This window comes from Microtus pennsylvanicus, chromosome 2 (assembly GCF_037038515.1).
Source record: "Microtus pennsylvanicus isolate mMicPen1 chromosome 2, mMicPen1.hap1, whole genome shotgun sequence".
NCBI lineage: Eukaryota > Metazoa > Chordata > Mammalia > Rodentia > Cricetidae > Microtus > Microtus pennsylvanicus.
The window spans coordinates 60,959,887-60,981,551 of NC_134580.1; the positions used below are offsets into that span (position 1 = coordinate 60,959,887).

General features: G+C 45.6%; 1 protein-coding gene across 50 annotated transcripts in view; it reads right to left on the reverse strand.

The window, feature by feature from the left end:
- Nucleotides 1-1,329: 1,329 nt before the first annotated feature.
- The window catches only part of Rims2 (regulating synaptic membrane exocytosis 2), a 410,761-nt gene continuing 390,425 nt past the window's right edge, over nucleotides 1,330-21,665 (reverse strand). For 47 of the 50 annotated variants that reach the window (XM_075961105.1, XM_075961103.1, XM_075961115.1 and 44 more), the window contains 5 exons: nucleotides 11,762-11,903; nucleotides 6,848-6,960; nucleotides 6,384-6,485; nucleotides 4,529-4,668; nucleotides 1,330-4,099 (listed from right to left, as the gene is read on the reverse strand). In XM_075961105.1, coding sequence (XP_075817220.1) covers nucleotides 3,881-4,099; nucleotides 4,529-4,668; nucleotides 6,384-6,485; nucleotides 6,848-6,960; nucleotides 11,762-11,903 — 716 coding nt within the window. In that variant the 3' untranslated portion in view covers nucleotides 1,330-3,880. The remainder of the gene's footprint in view (nucleotides 4,100-4,528; nucleotides 4,669-6,383; nucleotides 6,486-6,847; nucleotides 6,961-11,761; nucleotides 11,904-21,665) is intronic. The other 3 variants (XM_075961140.1, XM_075961141.1, XM_075961139.1) reach the window with 1 other exon arrangement.

Here is a 21,665-nt window from a genome sequence, read left to right on the forward strand (position 1 = left end):
CTCGCTCCTGAAGGCATCTGCACTTATGTGAATACACCCCACCCACTACATACCTACAAATAAACATTTACAAAAACTAGCTTTTCAAACACCAATTCTTTATTGATTCAAGAATAATCCAGAATCCAGAACCCTCATTCTTTTTCTTGGGTAGTTAACTCATTAATTCACTTTCTTACCCAGTCTTGAATGTGCCGCTGTTCAGACGCCGCAGAGACAAAGGTGGTAGATTTGGACTCCTCCAGATCTTTTAGCTCTTTCTCTTTGCTTAGACTATTTTCATCTCAATCTAGTTTACCACCGCTGTTCCCTTCATTCTAGTTAACCTGTCTGCAGACACCAGCTACCCCCAGCGCCTGACCAGGCTAAACACTTGACTAGAGACCTCACGTTAGGAATGCCGCTATTACATCTGTAACTCTTCACCCTGGGTTGTCTTTCACAGAAGGACAGCTTCCCTGGGGGCTGTCCTGTTGTTCTTTGCCCTCCTCTGCCTGGAACAATGCTTCTAAATGAATTTAATTTAGTCCCTGAGTTCCTACTATGTGTCTCCACCACTGCGAACAACCCCCAGCCCCTCACAAAGCTGAGCAGACTTTCAATGGAAACATATCAGTTGGATGGGAACTTGGTTTACCATCTTCTCCCATGGACCAGGATGCTCAGCGTAGTGGTTTGAATGCAGCTCACAGGCTTCTAGTTTTGAATGCTTGGTCCTCAGTTAGTGGGACTGTTTGGGAAACATTAGAAAGCGTGGCCTTGTTGGAGGAGGTGGGTCGCTGGGGGTGGCCTTTGATGTTTCAAAAGCATGTCTTACCTTCCCTCTTTCTGCCTACAGATCAGAACCCAGGACTCAGATACCGCTCCAGCGACTGCCTGCATACTGCCATAATCTCCACCATGATGATAATGGACTAAATCTCTGAAACTGTAAACCAGCCCCAATTAAATGCTTTCTTCTATAAATTGCCTCGCTCACGGCATCTCTTCACAGCAACAGAAGAGTGACTGAGACATAGTAACCCCGCTGTCTGTCAGTCACCCTCAGGATGAACTTTAAGATCTCAGCTGCTCTGCTCATAAAGTCTACGAGCAGCTGAGTCATCTCACTGGAAAGCACCGGCAACTTTGGATGATAAGAGCAGAAATCTCCCTGGACTTTATAGATACAGTCTACTAACAGCAACGTGGTGAAACTGGAAACTCCTTCATGTCATAAGGAAGTAGGAGAAGCAGCGTCGCCACCTGGGAGTGACAGGCCAGTTCACAGGGTGAATGGAGGGAGGCTTGCGGACGCAAGACGCCCCAGAGAGTACCAGGAACAACGGATGTAAAGAAAATGTTTTATTGAAAGAGTTAAATACCATCACCAGAATGAATTGGATTTACATCAGTCGGTATTTGTTACAGGCCTAATCTGCCCTCCCCGCCCCCCGTTCTCCCGCAGCTGGGATTCCCTTTACTTGAAAACGTTCTATATACAGGGCAGCAACAGTCACTGGCATAGCGCTATTTACACGATGGAGCCATAGAGGTGCAGACATGTGAAGGTTAAAAAAAAAGTACACCAACTTTAAAATAAATACTGCATAATGACAAGTATGTACAAATATTCCACAGTCATGTCCTTCCTATTAAAATTAGAAATAGTGTGTATCGGAATATGCAGAAAAGATCACGTGACTGCGTTTTAGTGTCGGGAACACGGTCAGGGAGAGCAAAGACACTACAGGTCTATCCACCCACGCCGCTGCTGGTACACAGGTGTCTAAGTTGTCTCATCACACCGTGCTCCTCCTTACCTCACCTTCACCTGGCTCTGTCTCAGAAAATCAAGACACGGTCTGGGTGTAGCTAGCTCATGTTGCACCACATAAAGAGAAGGCATTGTGAGTGACAGCTCGTTTCAACTTCTGCACCATGTCAAGCATGACGGTTTGCAATGGTCAGCGTTGGATGTGAAAAGAGAAACAAAGAAAACATTTCTGTGTGCATGGCCTCCATTTAAACCAATGGGATGGAGATGGACTTCAGAAAATCATTGCAAGGAGTTAACACCAATCTCTAAGGGTTTGGGATCAAAGCCTAGGTAAGGAACGGGAAGGATGGGTGACTTATGATGACCAGTGACATTTCCTCTCTTAGGGACCTGGAGAGAAACTGGACCTTGCAGCGCCACTCAATGGTAGAAACTGCCCGTAGACCAAAGGCGCGGTTTGCCTTGAGGGTTTGTGTGTAGACGTTTGGTGATGGCATCGGATAACTAGTAAGAGGCATCATATTGACTTGGAGTCACCCAAATATTGGAGCTTTAAAATTCTTGCAAATTTATGTTTACTATATTTCTTTAGAAATATAATTTGTGAAAAATTGAATTTTCCTACAGAAAAATGAATTAATAAACAGCCCTGTGTTTCAGGGCTCCACATAGTCGGCCGTGTTTCTATTCACATAGTAAATGGAAGTCAGCTAAAGAAACTGTTCCAACGAATTAGAAAACAAACAAAACCCAAGGCCTACAAACAATGCTTAACCCCCGTGTGGATAATGCTGGTGCTGAAAACAAATCCGTGAGACGTGACGGCGCCACATGACTTTAGGGGTCCTGGAAACTGAGGCTTTGAGGTGAAAAGAGAATTCCTGTGCACTGTCGAATAAACCTCGAATGTTCAAACACCCTCTTTGTCAAACACGTGCTGACTTGCTCTATATCCCAGTCATGTTGTGGGATCCTTCCAACATGCCTGAGATAAAGAGAGCTCCCCAACAGACGTGAGAAATTCATCAATTCAGATGCATCTGGGCTCTGAACCAAATATGGGGTCAGGTCAAAGACGTGCAGGGTTTTAGTGTAAGGGTCACTCCGGAGGAGAGAAAGGAAAGAGGAGGTTAAAAATGAGAAGAAAAGTGAGATAGAGAAGAGGAGGAAAGACGTGAAAAACCTGCACACGTTGAACTTCGTAAGATCTGTATATTTAACATGGAAATAAATGGAGTATATTATACTATTGTCACAGAAAGAGGATTTTCAGTTTCTGCTAGAAAGTATTTCCATTGGTAATGTCTGCCAAAACACAGACTAAGAGTAGAGAATAAACATGGTGTGTCTTGGTATCAGCCTGCTGCATTCGCTCCCATTTTAAAACCATGCACTAGTGAAATTTATTTTTAAAAATAATATAAATTGTTGAAAATGGCTGATTTTTATTTTATTTTATGATTTTTTTGCAAGTTGCAGCCCCGAGAAAATAATTTAAATATCAGCTATCTGTGTCCATGCAGGAAAGTTTCTTTGATTTCATCCAGTGCAGTGCAGTCACAGACTTCGGATTTCCAGAGTCCAACCACGGCCGCATCAGCGAACGCCATGCTCCCGGAGCTCCCCAGAGTCTCCCAGTCTCCCTGCCGGAGCCGACTCTGCTCCCGGCCGGCCACTTCTTTGGTCTCTTGCTTTCCACCTGACACTTCCTAGACTTTGCTCCTTGGCCTGCAGTGTGGCTTAATGGCTGTACAGCTCCATTTCTGTGGCGTAACCGGCTTTGGGGTCAGAGAAACGAAGAAAAACGATAAAAATATAAAGGTGCCATTGAAAAGGGCTGACTGATTCTTTGAGATGAATCCATGGCTTCAGATTGGACTGGATCTCGAGTGTCACTGAACTCCAAACCCGATAGTTCTTCACAGCTCTGCTCCGTCACCTGAGGGCCTTCCCTAGGGCACAGTGCGGACGACCCCCTCTGAGGACACAGGGTCGCTTTGGAGCCCTAGGTGTGGGCTCCGAGGACACAACATTAAGCATGCAGTGTTGCCAGGGCTTTCGACCTGTGCGTTTTCTTCTGTGTGTGTGTCGCTGGTAGTGGTGACAACAGTTTTACAGTTGCTATGAGCGAGAGTAAGAAGGTCCAGTGGAACTTTCCAGAGATGACTGGGAAGCCCTTCTTGTCAGAGGTGCCAAGGTGGGGTCCACCAGGGAGGAGGGAGGGAAGAGTTTGAACCACCCAATGACCATATTGGACAGTTCCAGTTCGTCTAAAAGTATCTGGGCCACTCCCATGAAGGATTTGTGATCCATGCGGCCGTAATCTCCCCAGACAATGATCTGTTGGCGAAATAAAAAGTAACAGTAGTTCAAACACACGCATCACAACCCACAAGCAAAATCATAACTAAACTAGAAAATGTGTTCAGCTAGTGTACTATTGGCAAGGCCAAGTTAAGTAGCGGGGTCTGATGGATGCCAGTGTGGCCTTTAGCTCCCAGAAGTTAGCGTTGTACTAGGAAAACCACGTTACAGTGTGAAGGTCTGAAGCCACCCAGGAAATAAGCTGGTGTTTAACCCAGCTTTGCATGTCTGTAGGGAGCTCCCCTGTAGGAAGACCAACAACAAACAGCCCTGGCCACTGCCTCTAGCTGACAGAGAATCTCAGCCCTGAGGAATGGAAAAGAATCTGACAGGGAGGACACTGAATCTAAGGCCAGGCTGCAGGAGAGTGCTTTCCAGGGTCAGAGGTCAGCAGGGAGTGCACACCTGTAACACCTTCCCCTGGGGGCTCTCCTCGAAGGACAACAGCTGCTGATACAGGGGCTCCAGCGTCTTCCTCGCCACCTTCGTCTTCTTTTTGGCTATGCAGACTCCGTTGTCTAATAGATACACCTTGACATACGGTGCTGGGGAGAAAGCAGAGTGAGTGACGGCCACTGCTACGAAATGCCCAGCTCACGGGGGACAAGAACAAGGCTCCATCAGCTCAGGGGGGACAAGAACAAGGCTCCATCAGCTCAGGGGGGACAAGAACAATGGCTCCATCAGCTCATGGGGGACAAGAACAAGGCTCCATCAGCTCAGGGGGGACAAGAACAAGGCTCCATCAGCTCAGGGGGGACAAGAACAAGGCTCCATCAGCTCACGGGGGACAAGAACAAGGCTCCATCAGCTCACGGGGGACAAGAACAATGGCTCCATCAGCTCATGGGGGACAAGAACAATGGCTCCATCAGCTCAGGGGGGACAAGAACAAGGCTCCATCAGCTCATGGGGGACAAGAACAATGGCTCCATCAGCTCACGGGGGACAAGAACAATGGCTCCATCAGCTCATGGGGGACAAGAACAATGGCTCCATCAGCTCATGGGAACAAGGACAACAGCTCCACCCTCACTGAAGAGCTGGCAGCCCTCTAGTCACTGGCCTGCCTTCCTTGTCAAAACCACCATGAACACTTGCCAGCCGTTCAGTTTTAAGCATGTTAACACAGCCTTTGAGAGTCTTTTCTCCCCCCCCCCCGATAGTTCTTTCTTGTACAGATTTAAATGTTAAATTAAATAAGGCAAAATGCTTCCACTCCCTAACAAGATTCAAGAGCAGTGTCTTTAAGTTATCAAAATTTCGATGTCGTAAACACGCCCAAAGGCGCCTGTTTGATTCACCCCCACAGCTGACTGACATTTAAAGACGTCTATGGCTGGCAGTGGTGTGAGCACAAGCCAGGGAGGGGCTCTGGGGTACTGTGTTCAAGAGTAATGTGGAGAGGCAGCTCAGGAGGAATTCAGTAACTGAAACCTTATGTGACCGACACTTTTGCGGAAAGCAGGTTCCGTGTGCCTCATTGCTACTCAATATGGCGAAGGAGCCGATCACCCTCAAGACTTTTACAACACAATTTCAAAGTGAGACAGCAGCAATATACACTTGCTTCAAAACTTCCTTCAAGGACTGAGGAGTTGAGAGAGAAACACAGAATTATAGGCCAGTACAGGTGCTGGGGACGGGGTACGTTCAGAAATCACAGTACAGGTGCTGGGGACGGGGCACGTTCAGAAATCTCAGTTTTCTAGACTGGACCTACTGATCTCTGTGCACAGTGCACTTAGATTCTGTGCTGTTTCCATGGCTCCAAGTACCTTGAATTATAATTACGCTTCAATATGAAAGGAGTGGCATTAAGTTATGGTAGGGAGAGCATCTCATAAACTGCAAAACGAACGCTTGTCTTAGAGGAGCCAGCATGCACAGGCTTATGGGCCTGTGGGGATCAAATTGATTTTTATTCTAATCTCAGAGCTTGAAGGATGCCTAGGGACAAATCCGAAGTTCCTGGTAAGCTTTTATGTTATGGAAGAATAACATAAAACAGCAGCTAACTGGAAAAGGCACTTCTAGTGCGTATCTCAGCTGTGTGTGTGCTTGTTCAAAACCTTGCATGATCCCTAGAGCTCACTCACTTCCGAGCACGTGAGCATGTGAGCTGCTTCAGCCCCCAAGCAGTGCAAATGCTGGCATTGTCTACTCACATCTTGATTGTAAAGATTTCAGCCCAGAAAGGAAATTTATGTGGAAACAACATGGACTGCCAGAAACAACAGGGGAACCTCTTCTGTTTTACCTGGCAGTGTCTTGGAACCTGGTTTTACAACAAGGCCACGAGCCCGAATGATTTCCACCTCCAATTGTCCCTTTTTGTCCATCATTCCCACCTGAATGTCACCTGGTGGGACACAGGGAAGAAAAACAGGAAGAAGGAGGAATGTTTGTGCCAAAGAACTTGGCTTCAGACATTTTCTGGATGTTTTCCTAAGTCCCCAGAGACATTCATAAGTCCCCAGAAATATTCCTAAGTCTCCAGACACATTCATAAGTCCCCACATGTATTAATTCTTTAAGATTGAATGTTCTCAGCAGTGTGTTGCTTTAAAGATGAACAGAAATTACAAAAGAAAAAATTAAGAACATTTACTGTTAAAATCTGGGACCTTTTATTCTTACTGGTAATAATGTTAAAAATATCATAAAATTGAGGGAATGTGACTTTTCTGTAATCTAAAGGATAAACAATGAAATCGCTCTTACCCATCGCAGGAGTAGCCAGGGTCTGGCGTCCCACTAGCTGAGCAGGGCCCAGGCCGTCGAGGAAATCGCTGAACTGGCTGTCAGAGGCCAGGCGGACACCAGGGAAAATCAGGCTGGAGGCAAAGGGACATGTGGGATTAAATCCTCAACCATCCACCTTTCAGGAAAGCTTGAGTTTCCTGCTGGCCTCATTTGTATGCCAGGCTAAGGTGACACTAATATTCACTGGACTCCAACACCCCACGCCACCTCCCACAGCTCGGTCTATCTTATATTCTCCTGCCTCCCGCGCCTGTCACCAGATGCACCTGCCGCACTATGCAGGCTTCTGGTTCTGTGTCTTCTCTCACTTGGTCTGGGAGGCAGGAAAAATGGTTCCTGTTGTGCATGCTCAGTATACATGGAGCACTTATCTATGGCACGCTTGGCCGAGTTTAATCCTCTTAGCTATACCAAGAATCTATTATTTACCTTTGTACAGTTGAAAAAAATTGGTTCATTCCCATCATCATATAAATATGTTGCCATTTCATCACACAACAGGAAAACGAGCCCCTCCCCTGACTGCGTTCTCCTCCCCAGCCTCACCCCATTGGTTCCTCAGAATCTTTGGAAAAGCCTCCACATTCGCCTCTTCCATTGCAGTTGGAAGTCTAATCAGTTTTTTGTTCCAACTTCCCAAAATGACTTTCTCTAAATAAAAGTCAGCCTGTGACTACAGCAGTCAGCCCGTGACTACAGCAGTCAGCCCGTGACTACAGCAGTCAGCGTCAGCCCGTGACTACAGCAGTCAGCGTCAGCCCGTGACTACAGCAGTCAGCGTCAGCCCGTGACTACAGCAGTCAGCCCGTGACTACAGCAGTCAGCCCGTGACTACAGCAGTCAACCTGTGACTACAGCAGTCAGCGTCAGCCTGTGACTACAGCAGTCAGCGTCAGCCCGTGACTACAGCAGTCAGCCCGTGACTACAGCAGTCAGCCTGTGACTACAGCAGTCAGCGTCAGCCCGTGACTACAGCAGTCAGCCCGTGACTACAGCAGTCAACCTGTGACTACAGCAGTCAGCGTCAGCCTGTGACTACAGCAGTCAGCGTCAGCCTGTGACTACAGCAGTCAGCGTCAGCCTGTGACTACAGCAGTCAGCGTCAGCCTGTGACTACAGCAGTCAGCGTCAGCCTGTGACTACAGCAGTCAGCCCGTGACTACAGCAGTCAGCATCAGCTGTAACTACAGCAGTCAGCGTCAGCCTGTGACTACAGCAGTCAGCCTGTGACTACAGCAGTCAGTGTCAGCCTGTGACTACAGCAGTCAGCCTGTGACTACAGCAGTCAACCTGTGACTACAGCAGTCAGCGTCAGCCTGTGACTACAGCAGTCAGTGTCAGCCTGTGACTACAGCAGTCAGTGTCAGCCTGTGACTACAGCAGTCAGCCCGTGACTACAGCAGTCAGCCCGTGACTACAGCAGTCAGCCCGTGACTACAGCAGTCAGCCCGTGACTACAGCAGTCAGCCCGTGACTACAGCAGTCAGTGTCAGCCTGTGACTACAGCAGTCAGCGTCAGCCTGTGACTACAGCAGTCAGCCTGTGACTACAGCAGTCAACCTGTGACTACAGCAGTCAGCGTCAGCCTGTGACTACAGCAGTCAGCGTCAGCCTGTGACTACAGCAGTCAGCCTGTGACTACAGCAGTCAACCTGTGACTACAGCAGTCAGCGTCAGCCTGTGACTACAGCAGTCAGCGTCAGCCTGTGACTACAGCAGTCAGCGTCAGCCTGTGACTACAGCAGTCAACCTGTGACTACAGCAGTCAGCGTCAGCCTGTGACTACAGCAGTCAGCGTCAGCCTGTGACTACAGCAGTCAGCGTCAGCCTGTGACTACAGCAGTCAGCGTCAGCCCGTGACTACAGCAGTCAGTGTCAGCCTGTGACTACAGCAGTCAGCCCGTGACTACAGCAGTCAGCCTGTGACTACAGCAGTCAACCTGTGACTACAGCAGTCAGCATCAGCTGTAACTACAGCAGTCAGCGTCAGCCTGTGACTACAGCAGTCAGCCTGTGACTACAGCAGTCAGCGTCAGCCTGTGACTACAGCAGTCAGCCCGTGACTACAGCAGTCAGCATCAGCTGTGACTACAGCAGTCAGCGTCAGCCTGTGACTACAGCAGTCAGCGTCAGCCTGTGACTACAGCAGTCAGCGTCAGCCTGTGACTACAGCAGTCAGTGTCAGCCTGTGACTACAGCAGTCAACCTGTGACTACAGCAGTCAGCGTCAGCCTGTGACTACAGCAGTCAGCGTCAGCCTGTGACTACAGCAGTCAGCGTCAGCCTGTGACTACAGCAGTCAGCCTGTGACTACAGCAGTCAACCTGTGACTACAGCAGTCAGCGTCAGCCTGTGACTACAGCAGTCAGCGTCAGCCTGTGACTACAGCAGTCAGCGTCAGCCTGTGACTACAGCAGTCAACCTGTGACTACAGCAGTCAGCGTCAGCCTGTGACTACAGCAGTCAGCGTCAGCCTGTGACTACAGCAGTCAGCGTCAGCCTGTGACTACAGCAGTCAGCGTCAGCCTGTGACTACAGCAGTCAGCCCGTGACTACAGCAGTCAGTGTCAGCCTGTGACTACAGCAGTCAGCCCGTGACTACAGCAGTCAGCCTGTGACTACAGCAGTCAACCTGTGACTACAGCAGTCAGCATCAGCTGTAACTACAGCAGTCAGCGTCAGCCTGTGACTACAGCAGTCAGCCTGTGACTACAGCAGTCAGCGTCAGCCTGTGACTACAGCAGTCAGCGTCAGCCTGTGACTACAGCAGTCAGCCTGTGACTACAGCAGTCAGCGTCAGCCTGTGACTACAGCAGTCAGCGTCAGCCTGTGACTACAGCAGTCAGCATCAGCTGTAACTACAGCAGTCAGCGTCAGCCTGTGACTACAGCAGTCAGCCTGTGACTACAGCAGTCAGCATCAGCTGTAACTACAGCAGTCAGCGTCAGCCTGTGACTACAGCAGTCAGCCTGTGACTACAGCAGTCAGCATCAGCTGTAACTACAGCAGTCAGCGTCAGCCTGTGACTACAGCAGTCAGCCTGTGACTACAGCAGTCAGCCTGTGACTACAGCAGTCAGCGTCAGCCTGTGACTACAGCAGTCAGCGTCAGCCTGTGACTACAGCAGTCAGCGTCAGCTGTAACTACAGAATCTTATAAACAACAGATACATGACACCCTTAGTGACTACCCTTCATGTTAGAAACATGATGTAATTTGCCAAAATATCTAGAGTCCTAGAAACCAAGATGAGAGCCTTGGTCTCCTCTTGCTATTTTGGTTCCTGTGACTCCTAAGCCCGCTGTCTTAACTTCTGATTTGATTCTCCTGTACAGCTCATATTGAAATCACAGCATTCTGTCTGGGACACTAGAAGGTAATGCTGGTTGAATGGATTCATGAGTATTCATGTTATTTCTCCAATAAAGTGGTAACCATCTGAGGTGGGAGCCATACTCTAAACGTTTCTATCCCTGGCAGCTCTATAACAGACTGTAAACTGGTGTGTGCGGCCAGCATTTCCACAGAGCACTTTATCATTTGCTTTTCTTCCGAGAAGAACACATTTCTTCAGTCCCTGGTATGGAGTGTGCCACAGGCCTGCGTCCGAGCTGCTGCCACAGACTCTTCCGCTCAGCTCTCCACCTCCTTTGCCTTCCTTGATGATGAGCAAACCTGTTTCTTTCCCTTCACCTCAAATATCAAAGACCCAACCTGTTTCTAAATCTCTATTTAAAAATTGCAGGAGCCGGGCGGTGGTGGTGCATGCCTTTAATCCCAGCACTCGGGAGGCAGAGGCAGGAGGATCTCTGGGAGTTCGAGACCAGCCTGGTCTACAAGAGCTAGTTCCAGGACAGGCTTCAAAACTACAGAGAAACTCTGTCTCGAAAAACCAAAAAAAAAAAAAAAAATGCAGGAATATGTACCTCTCCTTTATTTATATAATTACGTTGGACAAAATATCATTAGGGTATGTAATTAATGATAGCCAAAATTTCCTATGGTTTTGACTCTGAATTGGCTACACAGAAAACTTCCACGGTGATGGCAGAGGGAGGCCCTGAGCCTCACTTTCCCTCCCGATGTCCTCTGTACCTCAACTAGAGATCAGAACTCACTAAATACAGCTGTTTGCTGGAGACAGGGCCACCCCATGTTTACAAACTTTTCCAAGTGTCTTACGGTAGTGGACTCAAAGTAAAGCAACATAGAAAAAGGCTCACCAACTTCCTGTTGCTATTTTCTTTTGATTATTGTTTCACGTAATTAAGATAAATTATATATCTTTTAGTGCATAAATTTTTCAATAGCTTCTCTTCAACACATCAAAGAATTTTTTACATTAAAAATTATTTTAAAATTAATATATTTTATGTGTCTGGGTATTTTGCCTATCTATGCACCATGTGCATGCAGTGCCCGAGGAGGCCAGAAAAGGGCGTCTGATCTAGCACTGCAGTTACAGTTGAGAGCCTGTTTGTGGGTACTGGGAATCAAACCCATCCTTAGGAAGAGAGTCAGTATTCCTAACCTCTGTGTCATCTCTCCAGGCCCAACACCGAAGACTTTAAAGACCAATATTGCCTACATGGCTTGACATTTGCTCACTATTTCTGTGATTTTAATTATTGTCTTAGGCTTGGACAAACCATTTTATATAGGTAATACTGAGGCTCACATGGTAGCATCTTGTTCTACCAGTAAAGCGCTTTACCTCTCCCAAGCTATTTCATTCAAAATAAAAAGCCAGATCGGTCAACTGATCAGCGGGCTGAGACAAGCTCTCGGGCACGAGCCGGTGAGGGCGGAAGTGGGCTGCGAAAAGTGCGAGTTAGCTCTCCTGCTAGCAGGGCACGATGCGTCCTCACTCACTTTCCTTCGGAGCTGTAGCTGTTCATGCTGCCGTCTGTGGATTCCCGGCTGGCCTGCCGGGTCATCCAGTTCCTCATCTCCACCGCCAGGCCGGTTTCCGTGCTTCTCTGGACAGTGCTCCGGAGCTTTTTACCCCCTGCTTCTGCAGAGACAGAAACCCGAAGCCATCAGAGTTTTGCCATCGCTGCCCGGTTACAGAACAGGCTGGCCAGCACCTGGAGCCTGCAAATGAGAAGAGCTGCGCACAGAGAATTAAGAGACATAGGGAAAGTATTTTAAACACTTCAGAGCAGTGTCTCCCTGGGTGAGCAGCACAAGGTACCATTGTTTATTTCCAATTAAAACATTGTTCAAATCATTAGCATGAGAAACAAAAAGATTCAAACTGAGGATAATAAAATAAGCTTTGTTTTCATTGTAATATTTAAATTACCATATCAATTTATGCCTCTTCATTTTTTACTGTCATTTTCAAATGCCAAATTAATTTATGCTTACCTTTTCCCCCATTTCTTTTGTCTCAGTGAAAGAAATAGGCCTTCATGTTACTTACAAAGAACCAGATGGTGAGGGTTACTCAATTTTTAGCTTTAATTTCTATACAAAGTTTAGGGTGCCGGCTATAAAAAGGCAAAGGAAGCTATACAAAGGGGACAACCCTATTTGAAGGCAGTTTTGATTCTGCTGGTAACTTCCAGAAAGATTGTGTAACACCAAATTCCTGACGTGTCATGTGGAGGACCTTTTTGTCCTAGGACAGTCATCTGGTGGCGTTCTCTCCCAGAATGCCACGGGAGGACCAGCACCAAGGAAGGGAGAGCAGCACTAGCTTGGCTATGAGCTAAATGTGCTACCTGGTGAGATCAGATCTCCAGAGAGGGAGGATTGAGGTAGGCTTGACAAACGGGCCTACGGGGGCTCCAGGAAAAGAACCGTGTGTCTTGGGCAAGAGAGACTACACAGACAAAAGAGCAAAGCCAGGTGTGATCATGTGTGGCCATGGCTCAAGCATGTGACGTGGGTATACATGAAAGAGCCGAAACCGTGAGGAGCCCGGCACGTTGGGTACAGAGCTGGGACACTACCATTTGCTCCTTGGCAGGCCTATTTGATTCACACTGCTGCAGGAGCCATTGGCGTTGGAGAAGAGCAGCCATGAGGTACACTCTTGCAGCGGCTGGTGTTAGTAACTTCTCTGAAATGCGGTGCTGCTGCCGCGTGAGGAGACTTCTGACAGTTGCTCCCCTCTGAAACAGTGCCCTCTGTGTCTCCCGTTTCTCATTCCCAGCTTTGAGACACATCAAAGCACTTCAGAGTAGACACAGAACACACATTATGACATCTCTAGCGAGTCAAAGGATGCTATTTTAGATGTGCAGTAAACATGGAGTACTGATAAATGGCAAGGAAACAGAAGGCTTCCTCAGGAAGCGGGAAAGCTCTTCATCAGAGGGACGCTGGTGATACTGGCGTGGAGACTCTGCGCCAGCCTTCTTTATCTGCTTCACTTTGAAACACTTGCATAGAGACAAAGTTGAAAATAATAGTTTGTGGCCTCCTGTGGAACAGTGACTGAGTTCACATGGCTCGCCACTGGAGGCTACCATTAAAAGTCAGACCATGAGAAAAGTTGTATGAGCCAAGTGATCAGTCCACAAACTAGATCTGTTATGGGAATAAAAAGATGGTCTATCATGGTAGACGGAGCCAGCACCATCTTAATCAAGTCATTGAATTCAGCAGTGTATGGAATCACCTATCAAGTTATTCTGGACAAAAATGTACCAACTGTTTCTAATCAAGTCTTCTGGTTCTCAAAAACTATAGAAGGTAAAGTCACAAGACAAATCGCACACGCAAAGCATCCAGACAAAACCCAGATATGGGATATTTTTCAAGAGAACCGGCCTAGTCTCCTAAGATATTAACACCATGAAAACAAGGTAATCTAGATCAAAAGACAGCAAGGACATGCAAGCCAGTGAGTGAACTTGGCTGTATGGATTTTTGCCTTGTTTGTAAAACCAAAATGAAATAAGAAGGCTTTTAAACAAAATCATTTTTGTGAAATGTCAAAATCATTAAAAGGCAATTTTAAGACAGGTAAGAACAATCTGAATACAGATTGGATATTGATTAGATGAGAGGCTGCTAAACTTTTAGGTGGATTATAGTGAGTATTATAATGGCTTTCCTGACTATTAGATATATGTCAAATATTTGGATGCAAAATCTTCTATTATCGCCATTTTACTTTCAAATGGTATAGGAAAAACAGATATACACATGCAGAAGAAGAATGTTTTTAAAAAGAGGTGGCAGAGGTAACTGTAATATTCATCAATCTAACATTAATGATCTGTCTGCCTATGTCTCTCTGTGTGATGCATGCATGTATGTGCATGTTTGCATGCATAAGTGCACGTGTGTAGGTAGACATGCACATACACGTGGCGGGGTGAGGCTGACCTCAGGTCTTCCTCAGTGGCATTCTATATTTCTCACTGAGGCAGGGTCTCTCAGCTGAACTCTGAGCTTGATGACTGGATAATATGCAGACTGCTGGGATTACAGGCAGTGCCCAGGCCTGCCTGACGTTTGTTTCCTTGGGTGCTTAGGATCTAAATTCCAGTCCTCACACTTGTGCAGCGAGCCATTTACCCTGCCATCTATCTCCTTAGTCCCTGAGGCTTATCATTTTATTTCAGAGTGATTCAAATAGCTACATCACAAAATATTCTCATTCTTTTCTCTCAGAAACCATGAAAATGCTAGGCTGATATGGGGAAGCCTGTGTGAGGGCTAAGTTCCTGCTTGATGTTTATTTTCTTCAGTACTAACCTAGGTGAACAACCACCATCACCTGAGACACACTTCAGGGGCACCTGGGAAATTTAGACATGCTTCAGGGACATCTGGGATGTCTAGACATGCTGCAGGGGCACCTGGGATGTCTGGGCCTGCTGCAGGGGCACCTGGAATGTCTAGACATGCTGCAGGGGCATCTGGGATGTCTAGACACGCTGCAGGGGCACTTGGGATGTCTAGACATGCTGCAGAGGCACCTGGAATGTCTAGACATGCTGCAGGGGCATCTGGGATGTCTAGACACGCTTCAGGGGCATCTGGGATGTCTAGACAAACTGCAGGGGCACCTGGAATGTCTAGACATGCTTCAGGGGCACCTGGAATGTCTAGACATGCTGCAGGGGCATCTGGGATGTCTAGACACACTGCAGGGGCATCTGGATGGGGATCTAGATATATGCAAGGAAACAGCACAGAGATGAACCCAGGTTATGTAAGGATGAAGGAGCCTAGGTTCCTAAAGATCTCGATGCAGAACAAGATCTTCATAAAACACGAAGCAGAAATTAATAAGAATTAACAGGTGGCTCTCAAAACTGTTTCATGATTTAACATAAATACACTCAATCCAAAATCTTTGCTATACCCACCATCAAAACTGAAGAGCTAATAGCTGCAGTAACGGTGAACTACGAAAAGAGGCCACAATCATGGTAGATAAAAAGGCTAGTAAAATCTATTCATTTTCCCATCTTTGAAGTTAGGTGTGGTCATGTGACTTCTTTGATCAATGAAATGCAAGCAAAACTGCTGGGTGTAACTTCAGGGTAGGAGATTTACTAGTGGGTGCGTGCTTAGCCAATATCTCTTCCTCTCTGGGAAGTAGATAACAAAAGTTTGTCAGTCTGGGTCTCTGAGTACAGCCACACACACAGACACACATGTATCCCACTGGAGACTTGGTTTATTCTGTGTAGAGCCGTTTACGTACTTTTGGTTGTCATTAAAATCCAACCAAACTTACTCTGACAGATACACACATAACAGCATAAAAAAGAGGCTTCAAGCTGGGACAGAACTCAGGTGCTAAACTCAAGATTAAAGAGGGAAAGGCGGAGGTGCTGTTGTCATGACTGGGAGCCATGTAGAGCCATTCTGGATATAAAACCTTTGTAGCAGCATGTATGTATATTATGACCGTTACCATCTATGTAAGAAAATGGGCCAGGTCCACAGCGGGCTAACCATACACATTTTAACTTCGATCTTCACAGCGGCAAAGCCTACTCCTGTTTCTCGAAGCGGGTCAGTTTCTATTTTCATTCCATATTTTGGACACTGATTTTAACTTGCAGTTACCCAGTGACTTGAAACCTCATGAATTTTCTCCTTGAACGTTCAGGTAAGCTTCAAAGAATTGTTTTATGCTTTTATGCATAGTGTTGGGATTCTTACCATCCATACACTTTTGTTCACTCATAAGGACTGGGAAAATGCCAGTGCCATTGTTTCCTCGCTAACTGTTGGCCTCGTGAGCACAGTGACGACATCCTTAGAATAGAGCAGGAGTCGCTGTCAGCAATTCCCCCCCGGAACACACATTCACTTCACTCCCTGGGCACGTCTCTGTAGACCCGCCCACACCAACAGGTGGGGAGTCCACCAGATGATGCTTTGGCTGTCAAAGAGTACTGAACATACTGTAAAAAACCAACAAAACAACAAAATCCCAAACAACAACAACAACCCATGAACAGCTGAAAAGGTCCCCAACCACTTTTGTGTCTTAAATAATCCATAAAACAAAGGGATCACAGCAGAGGACTTGAACACCCTTTCTTTGTGAATTCCTATAGCTATCAATGATGCCTCATGCAGCTTGTCGTGTGTGACTGACCATTCTATTGCTCTTTCTGTAACAGTAAATTTATTTTGGTATTCTCAGCACAGCTAAATATTAGAAGCTGTAGCTCCCAGTGGTTTTCCTGTTTGTTTTTGCTCGTCAGTTTTATGGGGTTTTCATATTCTCTCGATGTTGCTGCTCTGGAGCGTGGGAAGTCATCAGCTCCGGATCCCAAGTTAAACCACTAAGAGAGTTGTTATCACAGTTCTTGGCTTTCCCCTTCACTATTCAATGCCAGGCCCTCTACAGCGAGGGAGAAACAGCACTGATGTTGTATGATGCTCACTGGATGTCCAGGGCTCTGTTTCACGTGTGTGAGTGATCTCAGATGTTTTAAATTCAAGTTCCCACTTAACTGTTTGCTAACTATGGGCAGGGAACTTAGGTGTCTGAAACTCAACATTCTAATCTGCAGATCTCAGCTGATACTTAGCCTGTGCCGTTGTGTACAGGACCTGCGGGTGGCATTTAACTAACAGTGCCGCGTAAGAGTAGATGCTCTGCCGGGCGGTGGTGGAGCACGCCTTTAATCCCAGCACTCAGGAGGCAGAGGCAGGCGGATCTCTGTGAGTTCAAAGCCAGCCTGGTCTACAAGAGCTAGTTCCAGGAGAGGAACCAAAAGCTACGGAGAAACCCTGTCTCGAAAAACCAAAAAAAAAAGAGTAGATGCTCTACGTGACAGGCCTCTAAAGGCGTAAAATGTTATACACATCTTTATCTGAAAACGACTCGAATCGCATGGGAAATTGCCTAAACTAGTCCACACTCCTCCAGCTTACTCCGTGGAAATTATCATGGCCCTACTACATCAAGGGAAAGAGCTTTATCCAAGCTCACTTTTGGGGGGGGGGGCAAAATTACATTGGAAAGTAACTGGGAACATAGAATTAAACCGAATTTCAGGAAGAAAAACATGAAAAAGTTACCAGCCCACCTTATCCAATTTTGTTCAAGTCTCTAGACCTGCACAGCAAGAAGCCGGTGGAAAGCTGTAGAGCTTCCTCCTCGGTGCAAACTTCAGGCACCATGGAGAGTAAGGGAAAGGAAACAGCAGGGCTGTGGGCAGATAAATGTGCTCCCCTGTGTCAGTTTCTGCTGGCCACGCCAAGGAGGAGTTGACCGTTCCCATGTGGGACTCTTTTGCTGTCATTGCTGTTGCTTCTTATTCTAAATGGTGATTTTATTCTATCCCAGCTGTCGCTACCTTACTGCTTTAAACTGGATCTTCAGGACAAGTGATTCTTATTCTTATATATCATCATAAACTGAAGAACCATCTCTTAATATGAGAAAAAGAACTGCAAGTCACACAAAGGTTCTAGAACACAACAGTAAATGGGTGAGAGTTTAAGATAGTTTTTCTGAGAAGGGATTATTGGGACATGCAAAAATGACAGTGTGTATGGATATTTGGGTAGTCAAATTTGCAGCAAATTTAAAACATAAGAAAGCCATGTAGGTTGTAGGCAGGTGAGAGACCTGCCTCCAGGCTGCACCCAAACCCTGACCACCCACTGGACGCTGTCCTGCCAAGACCCACTCTGCTACCCAACCCCATATGCCTTAACATCCTCCCTGTGGTCAGCGCTCCACCGGACCCCAGCAGATACATAGGCCCAGGTACAGACCACACCAGCTGGAAGAGCAGGCACAGGCACAAGCCACACCAGCTGGAAGAAAACATGAGAAAACAGCAGTATAAGTCAACAACCGCAAGTGTAATATGGCGCCACCAGAACTCAGCGGTCTTACAACAGCAAGGTCTGAGCAGCTGAAACGCAAGAAAATGAACTTAAAAAGGCTCTTAAAGAGGAAATGAAAAATTCCCTTAAAGAAGTTGAGGAAAAGGTGAAAAAACTTGGAAGAAATCAAGAAATTGTTTAAAGAAAGCAAAGAAAGCCAAGAAAAAAGCCCAAACAACCAAAATAGGTGAAGGAAACTGTTCAAGACTTGAAAACAGAAATAGAAAGAAGAAAACAAAAACTGAAGGAATTCTGGAAATGGAAAATCTGGGGAAGCAAACAGGAACTATATATGCAAACATCATCAATGGAAAAAAGAGATGAAAAAGAATCTTAGGTATGGAAGATACAATAGAGGAGATAGATTTATCAGCCAAAGCCTAACACAAATACCCATGAAATATCAGAAGCCATGAAAAGACCAAACTTAAGGATAATAGGGATAGAAGGAGAAGAATTCCAGCTCAAAGGCACAGAAAACATATTCAACAAAATCATAGAAGAAAACTTTCCCAACCTAAGAAAAGATATGCCCATGAAAATACAAGAAGCTTACACAACACCAAATAGACTAAACCCTCCCAAAAGTCCCCTCACCACATAATCAGCAAAACACTAAACATACAAAATAAAGAAAGAATTTTAAGAGCTACAAACAAGTAATATATAAAAGCAGACCTATCAGAATTACACCTGACTTCTCTATGGAGACTCTGAAAGCCAGAAGGTCCTGGATAAACATTTTAAGACATCCAAGGACCATGGATGCCAGTCTAGACTACTATATCCAGCAAAACTTCCAATCAACATAGATGGAGAAAACAAGGTCTTTCACAACAAAACCAGATTTAAACAATACCTATCCACAAATCCAGCAGAAAAGTACTAGAACAAACTCTAGTGCAACAAACTCAGTTACATCCATAAAAACACGGGCAATAAACAATCTCACAATAGCAAAACCCAAAGAAGGGGAACATACACACTTCCATTACAACCAACACAATAAAAAATAACAGGAATTAACAATCACTGGTCAATAATATCTCTTAATATCAATGGACTCAATTCACCAATAAAAGACATAGATTAGCACAAGATCCATTCTTCTGTTGCATACAAGTAACACACCTCAACCTCAAAGACAGAGTAGAGGGTTGGAAAAGATTTTTCAATCAAATGATTCTAAGAAGCAATACAGTGTAACTATCGTAATATCTAACAAAATAGACTTCAAACTAAAATTAATCAAGAGATGAAGGACATTTTATATTCATCAAGGGAAAAATCCATCAAGATAAGGTCTCAATTCTGAACATCTATGCTCTAAATACCCACATTTTTCAAAGAAACATTACTAAAGCTTAAATCACACATCAAATCCCACATATTAATAGTGGGAAACTCAACACTTCACTCTCACAAAAGGACAGGTCTGCCAGAGAGAAATTTAATAGAGAAACAAGGGAACTAACAGATGTTATGACTCAAATGGACTTAATAGATATCTGTGGAACATTTCACCCAAGCACAAAAGAATATACCTTCTTCTCTTATTTTCATATATTTTTAATAACTTGCTATTTCTCTCTATTCCTCTTTGTTCATTGAGTATGAGCAGTCAGGAAAGGAAAATGTATAGATGATATCTAAGGTAAATAGCATGGATTTCTTTTGTTAATGCATCATTTTTTATTCATTTTATTTACCAATCACAGATTCCCCTCCCACATCTCCTTATCCCATTTGAATGGAGATGGAGGAGGAGTGGGGGAGGGGCGGAAGAACAAATGAGGAATAGCGCGAAATAGCAAGTTATTAAAAATATATAAAAATAAGAGGTAAGGACATTGAGTTTAATAGCTAGCCTTTTAGCTACTGTTAACCATATTGTATAATCTAGTGATTTTTTAAAAGGTTTTGCCTTGCCAATTTTCTTCCTGAGAAAACCATTCCACTTCTCCGCTGTAGAAGTTCAGTCTGTCACATGCCACCCTCTACCTGCTTTGCAATCAGGGTGTAAGCATGTGGCTACAGCCCTGTAGCTGCAAGTGTCACATCTCAAGCCACTGGGATCAAGACGATATACCACAGGCCTTGTCTAACCAGGGTGACAGCCGGAACACCTGACTTCTAGTGGGTCACACACGTAGACTGACTCCCCGCCAAGGTGAAGGGTGAGCTGCGAGGTCTGTGGCCAGCAGCAATGCAGGCAGGTGGCTTCTACAGCGGGCTGTGGGCAGCAAGCCTCGCTCCCAGGCTAGGTTTCCAGGCCTTTGTAGACAGACCTTCCATGGCCTGACCCAACTTCTGTTCAGCAAAAAGTTTTTTTCTGTCTAACTGCCTGATCTCTGTTGATATTTTCTAAATAACAGAAATCTTGCACTTGTTCCATCTCTCAGTGGATAAAGAGTGCATACCAGTTTATATAATGGCAATTCCTGGTGTAGTATAGAGACTATGTGACATTCACACATTCTTCTACCTACAAGAATTTACCTACAGTTTCTTGGTTAATCAGTGTGCTCCCTCACGTCTATCAGTACCTTTTCATTTCCTGGGAAGTACAGAGGAAGAAATTTTGGGCCAGGATGTTGATGCATTCCATTAATCCCAGCACTCAGGAGGTAGAGGCAAGCAGTTCTCTATGAGTTCGAGGCCAGCCTGGTCTACAGAGTGAGTTCCAGGACAGCTAGGGCTGTTACACAGAGAAACCGTCTGGAAAAACCAAAACCAACCAAACTAAACCAACCAAAGCAAGCAAACAAAAAAAAAGCAACCTTGGTCATGCCTCCGTTCACATCCATGTACTTGCTAGGGCTAGAATGTAAAGGGATATATGTTACACATATATGTAACACATAATCATACAACTCCAACCTACGTAAGTTTTTTATTTAGTAGGTGAGATAAGCTAATGAATTCCCAAGGTGATATGTGCTGAGATTGGTATCTGTGGCCATGCATCACTAGCGCTGCAAAATTTCTGTCAGTGAGAGAGAGGCTCTATAACGGAGCAGTGGCCAATAAGGTCATCACTAGACACACGGGGCTACCGAGCACTTGAAATAGGCTCGAGCCTCGTGTACTGGATAACAGAGATCTACAGGTTCAGAAAAAAAAAGTGAAATATCTTAAATAGTTTCAATAAGAGAAGGGCTAACATAATATATTAAGTCTCAATATTACTCTAAGATATGTATTAGTATAGACTTTGCACATAAAAACAAGCTAAGCTAAAAGAAATTAAGTTTCTTACTTAGGTCGTTGACTAGGCAGAAGTGGAATTACCAATTCAAATCGAGGTCCACACAAGTTTTCTCCACCTAGAGAAGCTCTTGGGGTTTGCAGGAGAGCTCCCAGGCGATGGACTGAGTACTGATGAACAACAGTGTACACACAGTAGCAATGGGAGAGAGTGCGCAGAGACAGAACTCTGGAGCAAGGGAGC